This window comes from Chlorocebus sabaeus, chromosome 1, assembly GCF_047675955.1.
Source record: "Chlorocebus sabaeus isolate Y175 chromosome 1, mChlSab1.0.hap1, whole genome shotgun sequence".
Lineage (NCBI taxonomy): Eukaryota > Metazoa > Chordata > Mammalia > Primates > Cercopithecidae > Chlorocebus > Chlorocebus sabaeus.
In genome coordinates, this window is record NC_132904.1 from 47105777 (window position 1) to 47120698 (window position 14922).

At 57.6% G+C, this 14922-nt stretch overlaps 1 protein-coding gene across 2 annotated transcripts in view; it reads right to left on the reverse strand.

The window, feature by feature from the left end:
- KCNC1 (potassium voltage-gated channel subfamily C member 1) overlaps positions 1 to 11584 on the reverse strand; it is a 48735-nt gene extending 37151 nt beyond the window's left edge. For both annotated transcript variants that reach the window (XM_008005245.3, XM_073017907.1), the window contains exon 1: positions 9811 to 11584. In XM_008005245.3, the coding sequence (XP_008003436.1) occupies positions 9811 to 10380 (570 nt within the window). In that variant the 5' untranslated portion in view covers positions 10381 to 11584. The remainder of the gene's footprint in view (positions 1 to 9810) is intronic.
- Between the last annotated feature and the right edge of the window lie 3338 nt (positions 11585 to 14922).

The window sequence follows — 14922 nt, forward strand, 5'->3', positions numbered from 1 at the left end:
AGCACAGAGAAGTAGTTTGAAAAGACAGAGGGTTAAGCTGTGAAGAGCTTCATCTGGGCCTGTGTGGTGACAGCAGCAGGTGGGCCCCTGCCTGGACTGGGGTTTGGACCCCCTACTAGCACTGCCCCAGCCTTTGCCTGTTCATCGCTGCTCCAGGCTCAGGGGATGGATGGATTGTGCTCCCACGTGAGGCCAGAAAGGAAGGCTCAGCTAGGAACAGGCTCAAATGCAGGGTACCCATGTCTGCCCTCGGCCTTGAACCCCATTTGCTTATTCTTTCTTTCAGTAAATATCTATTTAGCACCCACTATATACCAGGCCCTACTCTAGCTTCTAGAGATAGAGCAATTGGAAAAAGAGACAAAAATCCCTACCCTCATGGACAGTATAGTCTAGTGGGGAAACAGACAATAAACAAGGCAAACAAGTAAACTATATAGTACATTAAATGGTGGTAAATGCCAAGGAGAAAAGAGCAAAGCACGAAGTGGGGAAGGGGCCAGAGGAGTGTCGTCTGGACTGATGATGTCTGAGTATAGACCTGGAGGGGGTGTGAAAGCTGATACTCAAGGGAAAAGCATGCCAGGTGGAGGGACCAGCGCAGTGCAGGTCCTGAGGCAGAAGCATGGGCAGCGCTGGGGAAGAAAGCCATGGAGGCTGGGGGAGGGAGGGAGAGAGAAGCAGACAGCAGAGGGAGATGCTGGGTGTGGGGCACTCAAGTGAACCCTGCACCCTCTGAGGAAGCCCAGACCCCAGCGTGAGATGGAGCAGAGGGCTGACTTGGTTGAATAGCACTTTGCCAGGCTGGCCCTGGCTGCCCTGAGAGAAGGGCGGGGCAGGGGCAGCCGGGGCTGAGAGAAGAACTCAGGCAAGAGAAGGCAGGGGCTTCCACCAGGAGGTAGCCATGGAGGGGTGCGATGCAGTCGGATTCCGAGTGTATTTGAAACATGAAGACAACAGGGTTGGTTGATGACTGAAAGAGAGAGGAGTCCAGGATGACTCCCAAGGTCTACCAGTGGGAGCCACTGGATGGATGCGGTGGCCATGGCTGTGATGGGGCCTCACCCCAGGCCCAGTCCCCCTGCCATCAAAGCCTTGGCCTCAGGAAGGACTGGCTGGCTTGTGACACTCTGCCAACCCGCACACACCCATCTAGCCCTCTGTGTCCTGAGGCTGGCCCTTGACTGGAGCCGCTGCCTGCATCAGCACTTCTCAGACTCCAGAGTGCATGAATCATCCGGGGAGTGAAAATGCAGATTCTGAATCAGTTTCAGGGCTGGCGGTGAGGCCTGAAAGGCTTCATGTCTAACAAGTGTCCATATGGTGTTGCTGTTGGTCAGAGGACCACACCTTGAGTGGAAGGAGCCCACACCTCTCAGGCCCCACTGCAGCGATGCACCCTCACTCAGCAGTGACCTCAGCTGTGCTGAGGGGCGAAGGGAACATTATCCCCCTCCCCAATCTAAGAATCGAGTTTCCCAGGAGTATGAACTTTAAGCATCCCAGGTAATTCTGAGGGTCAGGCATGGGTGGGAGTCCTCCAGCAGCCATCCCTCCATCCCCCATAGCAGCCGTCGCAAACACCCTTACTTAGCCCTGGCCCCTCCAGCATGGCACCCATCCCCTGCACCCCTCCTCACAGCAGCCCTACACCATAGAAGTTGGCCCCATCGCCCCTGCTCCAGACCCCACAGCCTGGCACACAGTAGCTCCGAGTGGGCCTTTCTGCAGCTCCCTGAGGGCAGGAAGCCAAGAGAAGGGCCTGGAGAAGTGGGCAACAGGTGCTGTCCATAGGCCTGAGCAAGCACCCCCAAAAGAGGTGATCCCCCCAGGTCTGTGCCTGCCAGAGGGCTGGGGAGCCCGTCAGGCAGGGGCGTGATCACCATGCCTTGAATGAATGACAGGACAGGATGAGGCAGGCGGAACGAATGTAGGAGGAAGCTTTTTAGACCCCCTCCCCTTGGGCTCCTGCCTGCTTTAGGCCAGGACCTTTGTCAGGATTGCTCACACGAGTCCTGGGGAGGAGCTGGGCTGGGAGAGGGAAGGAGAAATAGGGCAGGACTTGTTTGGTTCCCCCAGCTCCTCTGGGAAGCTGAAGCCTAGAATTCTTGGACTCCCAGAATGTCAGAGTTGGGAAGAGCCTTAGCGGTCACTTAAAATGACCTCTGTATTTTACAGCTGGAAAAACTGCAGGACGAAGGGGCGGCAGGACGAAGGGGTGACAGCACTTGCTCAAGGTAGCCCAGTTGGTTTCGAGGCCTGGCTAGATTCCTCTCTAAACCAGGTGTCTGATGCCTGCAACCTGGGTCTTGTCTGTGCTCTCATCTCTCCACACACCTGGGCTGGTCCCTAATCCTGAGGGCCTGCCTGTCCCCAGCCCCCAGTCTCCAGAACTGACCCACACACCACCAGCTCAAATCTCACAAACTGGGTGACTCAATGCCCAACACATACCCCTCACTCCCAAAAAAATGAGGTCAGCGAGGGCAGGAGCAGCCAGGCTAAGGGTGAGGAACCTTGAGGGATGGATTTTCACATTCAGCAAAAAGCAGGGAGGACACTGAAGTGAGGGGAATAGATGACCAAAGCCGAAGTGAGGGGAATAGATGACCAAAGCCGAAGTGAGGGGAATAGATGACCAAAGCCGAAGTGAGGGGAATAGATGACCAAAACCCCAGAGGTTAAAATGAGGGCTGCCGATGAGGACCATGGAGGAGGCTGGCGGAAGGGAGCTGCAGGAGCAATGGCTGGGTTCTAGGGCAGAAGGCCTCGGAGTGCCGAGCTGAGGGGCAGCCAGCGTTCCCACCATGTGTCACCCTGCACAGGGAGCTTCTGATCCTCCCAATCCTCCTGCCATTTCTCTTCAGGCCATATGGAGTCCCAGGGCCTGCATGGATGGGAGTGGGAGGACAACTGAGGCATTGTCACGAAACCTTCTTCCTTGGGACTGATAGAGCACCCTCTTAGCCCCATGGCCTGGCCAGGCAGGGCCCTCACCTGCCATTACCCAGGGGCCGAAACTTGCTGACAGGTTCTGGATAGGTTGTTGGGAAAGAGTGGTTGGTCAGGAGGGAGAGACCCAGACGGAAATTCAAGCCTGGGGCACAGCAAGTCACAGGCCTCAGCATCCCTGGAACATGGACAGGAGGCAGTGCTGTGTAATGGTTACAGGTAGAGCTCCAGGGTCAGACAGACTGAGGTTCAACTGCTGGCTCCACCGCTCATGAGCTAAGCGACCTTGGGTAAGTTACTTAACTTCATTGAGCCTCTGCAGCCTTGTCTGTGTCATTAGTGTGGCAGTATAGTGCAGTCTTGCAAGTCTTGGGAGAATTATTAATAAATGAGGATATATAAATCAAATCCTTAAGACAGTGTCTGGCACTGTGTGATTCGAGAAAGGAGGGGGGTTCTGGAAAATCCTGCTTGGGAATCCTAAGGATTTGGGTCAAGTCTGGGTTGGCTGACATGAGAAGGTCTCAATCAGCTGTACTGTGTCCTTGGAGTGCAGGTATCTGTTTATTCCACCTCCCCCAGGAAGGAAATTAATGGGAGTAGATAAGAGAAGAACAGCATGTCCAGGTGGGGTTTGGTGTTCTTGTAAAACTGAGAGCCAAAAGAAATTCAGATGGTCAGGCCCTAGGACCAGAGGCCTAGGCTGTGAGTTTGAGTCTCACTGATTCCCTGTGTGGTCTTAAGCAAGTAGCTTTCCCTCTCTGAGCCTGTTTATTTTCACTGGATGAAAATATTGACTAGAGGTAGCCTGGGTGCGCCCATTCCCTGCAATAGTCCCAAGCATATGTGAAGTGGTCCCTACCACCCAAATGGTTCCCCTGAACAAGGACTGGACAGCAAAGCACCCCTGCAGCCTGTCAGGCCCTCCTTTTCCTCTAAGCTTGCATCTAGCAGTGAGGAGCTCCGGCTGGGGTGGTGGCCAGGCTGGGCCCGCAGCTGATGGGAGGCAGTGGCTCAAGGCCCTGACCTTTTGGTCCAGAGCGAATCTCCTGGTCATGGGACTGCTCAGAATAGCCAGAAGCACTATATTCAGCTGTCGTGGAGGCCTTGAGATCCCCAGCCCGGGCAGTGGACCCTGGAATGAGCCCCTGCTGAACCCCCTCCCCCACCTCTGAGACAACCCCCGCCTTGCTCCTTGAGAGACTCCAGCCAATCCCCTCCAAAGCTTCTGGCAGAGGCTAGGCCTCCTGCTCAGAGTCAAGGAGTACAGACTCCAAACACTCTGAGGCAATGTGACACGAAGCACCAGTGAGCCAGTAGTCAGGAGACAGGAGTTTCCGAGCCAGCCCCCAGCTAACCCGCTCACAAGGGGCCTCAGGTAGCGCACTCCTCTCTGGGCCTCAATTTCCTCATCTGTCATAATAACGGCTCCTATTCTACAGAGTATGCCAGAGGCTTACAGTATAGAGGAGAGATGAGCCCAAATCAAGCAAGGATGCTAATGAACATTTTATTACAAATCAGAGAGCTTCTCTCCCAGGAGGGGCCCTGGTTCTGACTTCAACTCAGCCTGGGGGCCCGGGAAGGCATCACTGAGGAGCTGCTGTTTGAGGTGGGGTGTGGGGGATAAAGAGGGGTGAGCCAGAGGAAAGAGTGCTCCAGAGGGCAGGGTACATGCAAAGGCCCTGAGGCAGGGGAACCTGGCACATGCAAGAAGCTGAAATGAGGCCGGGTAGTTGGGGCTTGGTAAGCGATGGGGACAGTCAGGCCAGAGGAGACTGGAGGGACAGGCAGGGCCTGAGAGGCCACAGTACGGGCTATGGGCCGGCGAAGCACTGAAGGGTTCTAAGCAGGCTCGGGTGATCTGACAGGTCTGTGAGTTGAAAAGACCCCTGTGGTTGCCAGGTGGAGGATAAACTTGAGCAGCTAGGGGCTGGAGGTGGGAGAGCAGCTTGGGGGCTGCTGGGGAGGTGGGCCTGAGGGGAACCATGGCAGCTTGAGCCAGGATGGTGAACATGGAGGTGGAGGGAGAGGCGAGAGTCTACAGGAGGGGAAATGATAATACAACCAACAGTAGTAATAATAGTAGCCAACATTTATTGAGCACTTACTGTATGCCAGACCCTGTGGCTTGGGGCTATCCAAGCATTATTATCTCAGTTATCTTCACACCAACCCTGTGAGGTCGGTTCTATCATTATTTCCATTTAGCGGTGAAGAGGCTGCCGGGCTCTGACCAGGAGGCGCTTGGTTTATGATTATCACTACTGGGAGGGGGTCGGGGGGAGCTGGAGGAACCATTCAAAGACCTGAGGACCCCCGCACAAGGATCATGGGAAGCAGGGGCACACTGTGGTGGAGGGCCCTTGGGGAGGCTGGGAGGGGAGCACACCCAGCCCCTTCTCCACTGCTCATGGGTGTCCTTCATATGGTACCATGACTCCAAGTGGGGCCCTGGCCTGGGGGAGTGGGCTCTGAGGTAAGGGGGTGCACTGCTTAGAATCCCCTGATAACAGCTCTGTCCCCCAGCCCTCTGCATTCCAAGCCACGACTCCAAGAGCCCTGTGTCAGCTGGGACCCAAGGGAGGAAGAGAAGCCTCTGGCTGGGGGTTTCATTCCTGCCACCAGGTAAATTCCCTTCCCAGGGAGCTGATGGGGAACCAGTTTTTATCAAGTTCCAAAGAGGCAGTGACAGGACAGAGAAACAGACACAGGACAAGGGTCAGAGGAGAGGCAGGCAGCTGGGTGGATGGAGGTGGGGCTTCCCCAGCTTGGGGGCCATTGGCACTATTTTGGCATTTGGAAGGTCAAGTGACTCAGGAACAGATGTTAACACACACACACACACACACACACACACACACACACACGACACTCTGGCCTGCAGTACAAGGACCACCACTGGCCCTGATGGGACACAACGATGTCCCTGATGATGACATGCAAATCGGAGACTAAAGCTGAGAGCCTCAGACCTGAGCTGGCCCCCAAGGAAGACAGGAGGGCAGGTTTCAAACCAGGCAGCCCCAACACTCCCCTGCCTGCTCTCCCACCTCTATGACCCCCTGCCCTCTGCCTGGTTAATTCCTCCCTGCCCCTCAAAGCTTGCCCCAGCATCACCTCCTCTGGGGCAGTTCTTATTCTTATGGCCCCAGGAAGTCCCTTCATAGCCTTTCCAAACTGTACCATCATCATCATTGTCCTGTGTGCGTCAGGGGCACCACCTCCCACCCCAGAACACACGTGGAGCTCATCTCGTCCCAGCTCGTCCCCCCGACCCCTCACCCCTCAGGCTGGTGCCCAGAGCACAGGAGAGGGGAGCAGGGGAGCAGCTGCCCCAGCCAGCACTGTTGCCCCTCGGGAACTCAGATGGGCCCTCCCACCCCGACTACGCAGCCCCTATCTCCAGGGCCAGCACCAAGGCCCAGGGTAGGTAGCAGCTCCTCAGGGAAAGGTGACCTCACCGCCCATTCCACACACTGACAGTGGCCTGGGCAGAACAGCATCTCTATTGAGGATAGGAAATGCCCTCAATTAGGCCACTCCAGAGTCCCGGAGACTGAGGCAGTGGGCAGGAGGCAGCTCTGGAATCTCATCTTCCTCAAGCACACACACACCCAGGATGCACAGGACCTTTCTCTCACATATACACAGCACACTGACACACACGTGGGGTCTCACACACATGCCACACACACTGTCACACACACGATCTCACAGTCTCTGTCTTACACACGCCCTCACATACAGTGTGTCACACACAGGGACCCCCACCCCACACAGCCTCCTGCCTTATGTGTACACACATGTACACACACACAGCCTCACACACGAGCTCCACATATGCAGTTTCACACTTGCCACACACAGCCACACACTCATGCAGACATGCTCACCTCGACTCTCATGCACTCCTCAAACCTCACACACAGCATCTCTCTTACACATGCAGGCTCTCTTCCTTATACACACTCTCTCCCACACAGTCTCATTCTCACACACGCACAGTCCATCCAAAACACAGAATCCACCTCTCTCACACACACACAACCCCTGACACAAGGACTCAGGAAGCTCACACTGAGTCACAGTCTCACCACATACACACACACACACACACCCACCCTGAGTCTCACATTTTTATTCTCACACACACAAGTCTCTCACACACAATCTCTTTTACACAGAGCCTGTCTCACACATACAGCCTTTCCTTCGTACACATATGCAATATCACACACAACGTGCTGGTCTAAATCTAGAATAACGACTTGAGTCCCGACCCGCTGGTGTGAGGAGGTGCGGGGGAGGGGTAAACAAAGGTGACAGCAGAGGCGGCAGAGCAAAGACGGAGGGGGAGGGGGGCGGGCAGGCGGCTGGTCTCTGCGCAGATGAGCTGCAGAGAGGCAGCGCAATGCAGCTAGGCCAGCCGGGCGGCAGGCAGGAAGCTGGGGTTCTAATCCCGCTTTGCCCTCCTCAGCTCCTGAGTGCCCTTGGGCAGGTCCCTCTCCCTACAGGCCTTAGTGTCCTCAACTGTTCCCCGAGGGAGCTGGAAGGGACCACAACCTTCCTCGGAGGCCACTGGGGAGAGAAGGTGGCTCAGACAGGCTGAAGGGGAACACCCACCAGCACCCACTCCTATCCCAGTACCGCCTCGCCCCGACCACCAGGCGCCCACTCTTTTCCCTCAGAGTCCGCTCTTCAATGAGTATTCACTTCAGAGATTTTTTTCAAGACTTTTCTGCATGGTTTTGCACACCAATAGAACCTCAAACCACACTAGCTGGCCCAGTTGTCTGCCTTGGGTGAAGGCCACCGGCAGCCTAGAAATGTCCAGTGGGAGGAGAGGGCCAAGGGAGGGGGTTGGAACATGCCCCACTGCCCCCTGCCTGCCCTGAAACTCGGGACACTGATCAGAGCCCCAACACTGAGTGCAAGGGGTGGGGCTGGGAGACCCAGCTCTTGCTTGGGAGTCAGGAGACTGGGCCTAACCCTTGCTTCTGGGGCCAAAGTTGGTGGGGGAGCTGCTGTCCAAGGTCAAGTGTGGGCTGAATGGGCAGCTGCTGTAACCCAGGCCTCTGCCCACCCCCACCCCAACATGCACTGGTTCAACCTCCCAACCCCCTCCTCCAGCCCCTCCCCACAGCTCAGCCACAGCCTCCAGTTACATAACCCTCTAGCTGTGGTGGCCTCTGACAGGAAAGGGAAGGGGAGGGAAGCCCTCTGAGGGTCCCAGTCCACTCTGGGGAAAGGCAGGAGCTGGTAGCCAGCCCAGGGGAGGATAGGGTCCCAGGAGAATTGAGTTCTAGTCCTTCTTGGCCTCTTGCTCCCTGGGTGACCTTGGTCAGGGTCCTCAGTGGCAAAACACGGGCCGGGCTCTCTCCCTATTGCCTCCCCTTATAAACATAGTCGTTCTAGAATTCAGGGTATCAGAATGACCCACTATCCACCCCCCACATGCCATACTGTGTTTGATCTCAGTTAACAGATCTACCAGGTCCGTGCCTAAACATAGATTTTCTCTGCCCATGGGCACTTGAGGGCCCCCCAAGTCTCCTCCTTCCACTCTCCTCTGCAGCTTCCTAGTCCTCTCCCCTGGCTCTGGCTTAGGCTCCAGTGGGCAGGAGGGGAGAGATGCGAAGTAAAAGACAGCAGGGCAGAGGCAGTGCTTTGCCTGGTAGGGGGTGAGGTCAGCTCATGGATGCAGGAGGGGCTCTCCTTTAACTTCTCCACTCTACCCTTCCCCTACAGGCCTTAGAGTCTCTCTTTAGGCCTCTAAGGACAGAGCCCAGTGAAGGCTGGGAGTGCCTCTTCCAGGGTGGGTGGCTGCTACCAGTTCCTCGTTTTGGGCTCAGTCACTTATGGTCTAGCAGCAAGGCCCTTGAGAGTTTACCAGGCCCCCTCCCCCATTTTACAGATGAGGAAACTGATTCAGAGAGGCCATCTGAGGGACCAAGGTCAGCAGCAGTGTGTCTTTTTTTCCTGGAAATAAGCGGGTATGGCTAAAGGGGAGTGGCCCATGAAGACACACCCACCTCTCACACACCTTCTCCTTGTAGGTTCCCCCTTAAGGACTCCCTCTCCCCACCACCGGATATCCCAGAGGAAGCACTGGCATAAGCCCAGTGACCCACTCCAACACTCCCCCCTTTCGACAAGGAGGAAGGACAGGCTGTGATCTCAGGATCAGGGGCTCAGAGGGACCACCCCTACCCTACAGCCCAGCCCTCCACCAACTTCCAAGCCATGGAGATTAGCCATGGAGATGCCCTCTTGACCACCTCCTCAAAATTGCCGGAGGCTGCTCCCTGAGGAGGGGGCGGCTGTCTCAAGCTGCCCAGCAGGCCTCAGGCCTTTTTGGGGGACCATGGCTGGCTCCAGATGCCCCTTTACCTGGACAGGAGGAAGGGCTCCCAGCTTCCCTCCCCACACTAAAATCTCGAGGGCAGTTCATACTTTGACAGTGCACTTCTGCAAAGAAACAAATGTGCACGGGCAATCGCTCATGCACACTCAAAATACACACATGCTCACCCATTCCCACTCCACACTTTACCCACCCAAATACACTCCACCACACTTACATAAATATGCACACACAATCTACTCATACACACAAACACACCCATTCATACTCATACATATTAAACTTGGCAGCACACAGACTGACATACATAGAAAACCAGAACCCCGGCAAACACCCTTTCTCTCTTACCCTGGTATGTGCACACATGCGCACACACCCCCTTTCGATTCTGAACTCCCTAGGCGCCAGTTCTGCGGTCCACCCCTGCCCGCGGGGAGGCACAAGACGCTGCCTTCCCGCCCCGCTCTTCTGATGGGTAAGTTGTCACTTACCCGCGCGTAGCGGGACGAGTAAGGGTCCTCGAAGAGCGCCCAGATGCGCGGCTGCCAGCGGCGCCAAAAGCCGCCAGGCCGGCCATCGGGGGAGTCACTGAGCGCCAGGCGCTTGGTCATCTCCAGCTCGTCCTCACCGTCGCCCGAGTCTCCGGGGCCCTCGGCGTCCGCGTCGTCGGCGCTGTTGTCCAGGGGCGCGCCGCCGAAGCTGTCCAGCGCCTCCTCGGCGTCGCGGTGCTGGCGGTACGTCATCCAGCAGCAGGGCTCCACGTCGGTCTCGTCGATGCCCCAGAAGGCCAGCTCCTCCTCGTAGAGCGGCCCGCACACGTCGGCCGGGCAGTGCAGCTTGCCCGTGCGGTAGTAGTTCAGGATGTGCGCGAAGACGCCGGGGTGGCGGTCGAAGAAGAACTCGTCTGCACGCGGGTCATAGTCGAAGTGGCTGTGGGCGTCGGGCTCCGCCAGCCAGGCTAGCCGCGTGCCGGGCAGCGTGCGCAGGGTCGAGCGGTACGTCTGGTGGCGCGTGCCGCCCACGTTGATCACGATGCGCTCGCTCTCGTCCCCTTGGCCCATCGCGGCGCCCCCTTAGGCATGGCGCGGCCCAGCGACACCCATGGGAGCGGCCGCCAGGGGGAGTTGGCGCCGGGGAGGGGGGCGCGCGGCCTCTTCCCCCCTCCCCCCAGCCGTCGAGGGGAACAGAGGTCCGCGGCTCTGGCCACCCCAACGAGCGAGCCAAGCCTCTCTGGGCGCTTTCTGTTGCGTGCCGGTCCAGGGGAGTGTGCGGGATCGCAGGGGTCTCTAGACGCCAGATGTGGGAGGGAGCTGGTCCGGCAGCGGAGGAGGCAAAGGAGGAAAGAAGGGAGGGAGAAAGGGAGGGAGAGAGGGAGGGAGAAAGAGGGAGGGGGGCGGGCTCAGCGGTGAGCCCCCGGAGGAGGGGAAAGAGGGTTGGGGGGCCGGTCTCCCGTTCCCATCTCCGCGGGAAAATGGAGAAATAGGCACAAAGCTTTTGGGGGGAAGGTCAGCCGCTCCCAGGGCCGGACTAGAGGCCAGCCCCCGGGAGGGGGAGGGGAGGAGACCGGGCCGGGAAATTCGCGCTCCTCTGTGCGGTGGTCGCCGCGGCGCGCTCTCGGCGTGGGGGAGATGGATGCCGCCTGCCTTCCTCCCTGCGTGGCCGGGCTGCAGCTCGGGACGCAGGGCGGGCTCCGGCCCCCTCCCTCTCTCCTTGCTTCGCTGCCTGCTCCCCCCGGCGGCGGGCCCGCCTGCCCGCCCGCCCTCCTCGTTCTTTCTCCCCGCCTCCTGGAGATGGCGGGCCCCCTGGGCAGGGGCACCCGGGGTGTTTCTTGTGCGGCTAACGCCGAGCGCTGCTCTCGGTGCTCCCGGGCTCCAGCTGGGGTTCCGCTGGGCTGCGCTGGGACTCGGGCTCCCGCGGCGGTGCTGAAGGGACAGCTCCCGGCGGTCGCGGAGCTGCGCGGGGCCAGGCGGGGGTTCTCCCGGCTAGGTTTGGTTTGCGGGGCCGGCGAGCACTGGCTCCGGTGCCTCTGCGCCCCGCACTCCGCTCCTCGCTTCGGGCAGGCGGTGGGCGCTGCCGGCCGAGACGGGGGGCTGCGGAGGTCGGGCGGGGAGGCGGGGGTGGCGGGTCCGGGCGCGGCGAGGTGAGGCCGGCGAGGCCGGTAAGGCGAGGCGCGGAGCGGCCGCCGCCGCCGCCGCCGCGACGCTGCTGCCGCCGGGGCTGCTGCTCCGCTAGCTGCTCGCCCGTCGCCTGCTCGCTCGCGCGGTCCGCGTCCAGCCCGCCGCTCTCCGGACACGGGCACACGGCGCGCGCAGCCGCACTCGCCCCCGGAGGAAGGCGCCGCGCTGGGTCCTAAAAAGCCCTGATTCCGCGCCCCCCTCCCAGCCCCGCACAGAGCCCGGCCTCCCTCAACCTCGGCGCTGGGGGCGCCCGCCCCGCGAGGCTCCTGCTGCTCCCGGGGGACCCGCCCACGCCCCGCCCTCGGGGAACGCCATTCCAGCGGCGGGGGCTCCGAGAGACGTCTGGGCCCGCGCCCCCGGGTCAGACTGAGGTGAGAAGGGCGTTGGCACCCTCCCCTCGCCTTCCAAACCAGGGACCATCTGATCCCTGGTGAGACAAAGCTCTCCGGAGTTTTGTCATCAGAGACACCCTGGCCCGGACCAGTGCTGACCGCTCCAAGGAATCCTCTAATACCTACCCTTTCCGCGGAACCTGGAGGCTCCATGTTCCTTCCATGGGTAATATCTTGCATGGACCCCAACACACACACGCACACACACACACACACACCACGTTATCCTCTACGCCCTCCACTAACAATCAGTCCTGGACCCCTATTAACCCCTTTGGACTCCTTACTGACTCTGCTGGGCCCTTTCCAGCTTCAGACAGAGGGAGTCTCCCATGAATGCCACATCCATCCAAGCTCGCTGACTCTCCCACACTAACCCTGGATCCCTAGGTGGAGACCCCTTATGAAAAGGGCCTTCTGCCCTCAGAGGTCAGAAGCAGCACCTGCTCGTAGTTTCCCTGAGCACCGACACCCCCACCCTGCACTTCCTAGGGCTTCAGCTGCCCTTGGTGATTATGTCTGGGGGCTGGGAGGGAGGAGCTGGTGTTATGTCTGGGGGCTGGGTGGGAGCAGCTGCTTGCTGTGATTCCTCCAGCTTCACAGTTGGTCCTGGGGGTGGGAGTTTCAGTTTGAACCTCAAAGCCTTCCTGGCCCATGCCTGCTGCTAGTGCCTCGGTTTACTCAGTAGAGCAATCACTCCTTTACTCTTTACTTGTTTCATGATCCATCCCAGGCACAAGGACACAAGAGATGTATCAGACCCAGCCTCTGGCCTCGGGAAGCTCCCATCCTTCTGGGGAGGTGGCCAGGCGGGCCTAGGCATGACTGGGGAGGTCAGGCCCGGCTCCAGGGGTGGCTGGGCTGGGAAAGAGGCTTATTGATCCCAGCTCAAACCAATCGAACACAGGATGGCTGGGCAAAGGGCGATTTAATTAAGAAGATACGAGGCTCTTATTACCTGCTGGCACTTTCTAACTGTGCAGACAGCTGTCCCTCTACCCTGACCCACAGATGCTGTCGTGAGCCTGGGGACAAAGCTGTGCCACAGACATCGCTCTCCTTACTTGGTCAGGGGAATCCCAATCTAGCCACAGGAAAATCTGTGTGTGGTGGGTAAGAGACTTGGAGGAGTGGAGAGGGGCAGGGCAAGGATTGACAGATGGTAATAGGACAAGGGGAGAGACAGAGAGGCAAATTAAGTCAGAAACACGGGCAGAGTTGGGTGGAGACAAAGAGAGGGTTGGAGTTTGGGGCCTACATGGCACCTCCTCCTTCCAGATATTGATCTGTGTGATTCCTCTAAATAGGAGCTGTTTCCCCTTCAATCTCAGAGTAATGCAGGGATGAGAGTGTTTTTGATTGTCCCTTTCACCCTGACCAGTGTGAGTTCCCATCTCCTAACCACAAGGAAGCCTGGCCTGGTGTGGACAAGCCTGGCCCATATTCAGATCCCTAGGATATGGGTTCTCAGAAAATTCTGTCCCAACATTGGTAGAAGATGAAATAGACATGGAGAATCCAGAAGGAAGGGAAAAAGGTGGACACAGAGGCAGACACACACACACACACATACACACACGGCTGGGAGAAATCAAGATGGGGAGAGACAAGAAAGCAGCCTCTCCAAACCTTCCTTTCTTTCTAGCCAGATGTCCAGCTCCTCTTCTCACCCAAGAAACCTTCTGAGATTCTACCAGCCATAGGGTTCCAGGACTTCACCTCTTTCCTCACCTGCAGAACCACATGGGATCAGAGTATGGCTCCTGATCTTCTCCGTAGCTCATCTGATCTCCATAAAAAGACCATCAGCTCCTCCAGGGCTTTTTGTTTGCTTCCCTCCAGAGTGCCCAGAACACAGTAGATCCTCACTTAGTTCCAGGTGATTTGAGAAAGGCTAGGAGAGAGGCTGGATCCTAGAACCCAAGTGGCAGAGACTGTGGGAGTATGGAGCCCCTAATGGAGATCAAGTCAGGAGAAGGGACTTACCCAGGGTCTTCTAGGGAATCGGTGCAGGGTTCCATCACTACCCCATGGCGAATACTAAGGAGGGCTGCAGTGTGACCCAGGCAGTTGAGGAGGGTCACAGAGAGACAGAGAGAAACAAGGGGCTCCTGGTAGGTGGACGGTTGGGTGATTAGGGGCTCTGGATGGTGTGTTAGAAAGAGGGAGGTAGGACAGGGTTGGAGGCAGAAGGAATGTGAAAGGGTATTCATTGCACCCTAAAGCCCATTACACCCTAAAATCCCCCAAGAGATAAGCAGAGAAAACTCAGACACAGGAGCTCCCCGGCAGGAGAGGGTAGCTGTTCCCAAGGTGCCCCACACTGTTCCACTTTAGGATTCCCACTTTGATCCCTGATAACACACCCCCAGCCCAGGCCCCAAAGAATGGCCCCCCTTGTGTATCCTGAACAGGACATCAAACTTTTCTCTCACTTCCCCTTCACACTGTGAGAATGCTAGCATTTGCAGACAGCCTAGGAAAACCAAGAAGGCAACACAGAAGAAATCAACAAAAAACAAAAAACAGAACTAGAGGGTGTGGGGGGAAGTCAAAGGAGGAATTACTAACCAATCCCTAGCTTCTCACCCACAAATACTAACCACAGACCCCCAGCTAGACTGAAAACCTCACTCCTTTTCCACTCCGGAGCAGTGCCTCCTATTTGCAGCCATTTACCCCTCCCTTGCAGAAGAAAGCTTGTGGTCTGGTGCCAGAGGGTCTTTGGTAGCTGGGGCTGGTGGGGGTGGGAGCAGTGAATTACTGGTGGGGTGGTATGTTCAGTGGCTAAGAGCACAGACTTTAACACTAGACTGCCTGGGTTCAAATCCCAGCTCCACTACTGACTAGCTGTGACTTCGGGCAAGTTACTCAATTTCTCTGTGCCTCCATTTTTTTTACTGTTGTATTGGAGTAATAATAATAACTCCTGTATCCTTAACACCTCAGTTCTAGAATTTCTCTTGTTCAGGCCCGAGAAGGGATTGCTGGGCTCCAGTAAGTTTCATGTGGGAAAGGCTAGAATATGAGCTGG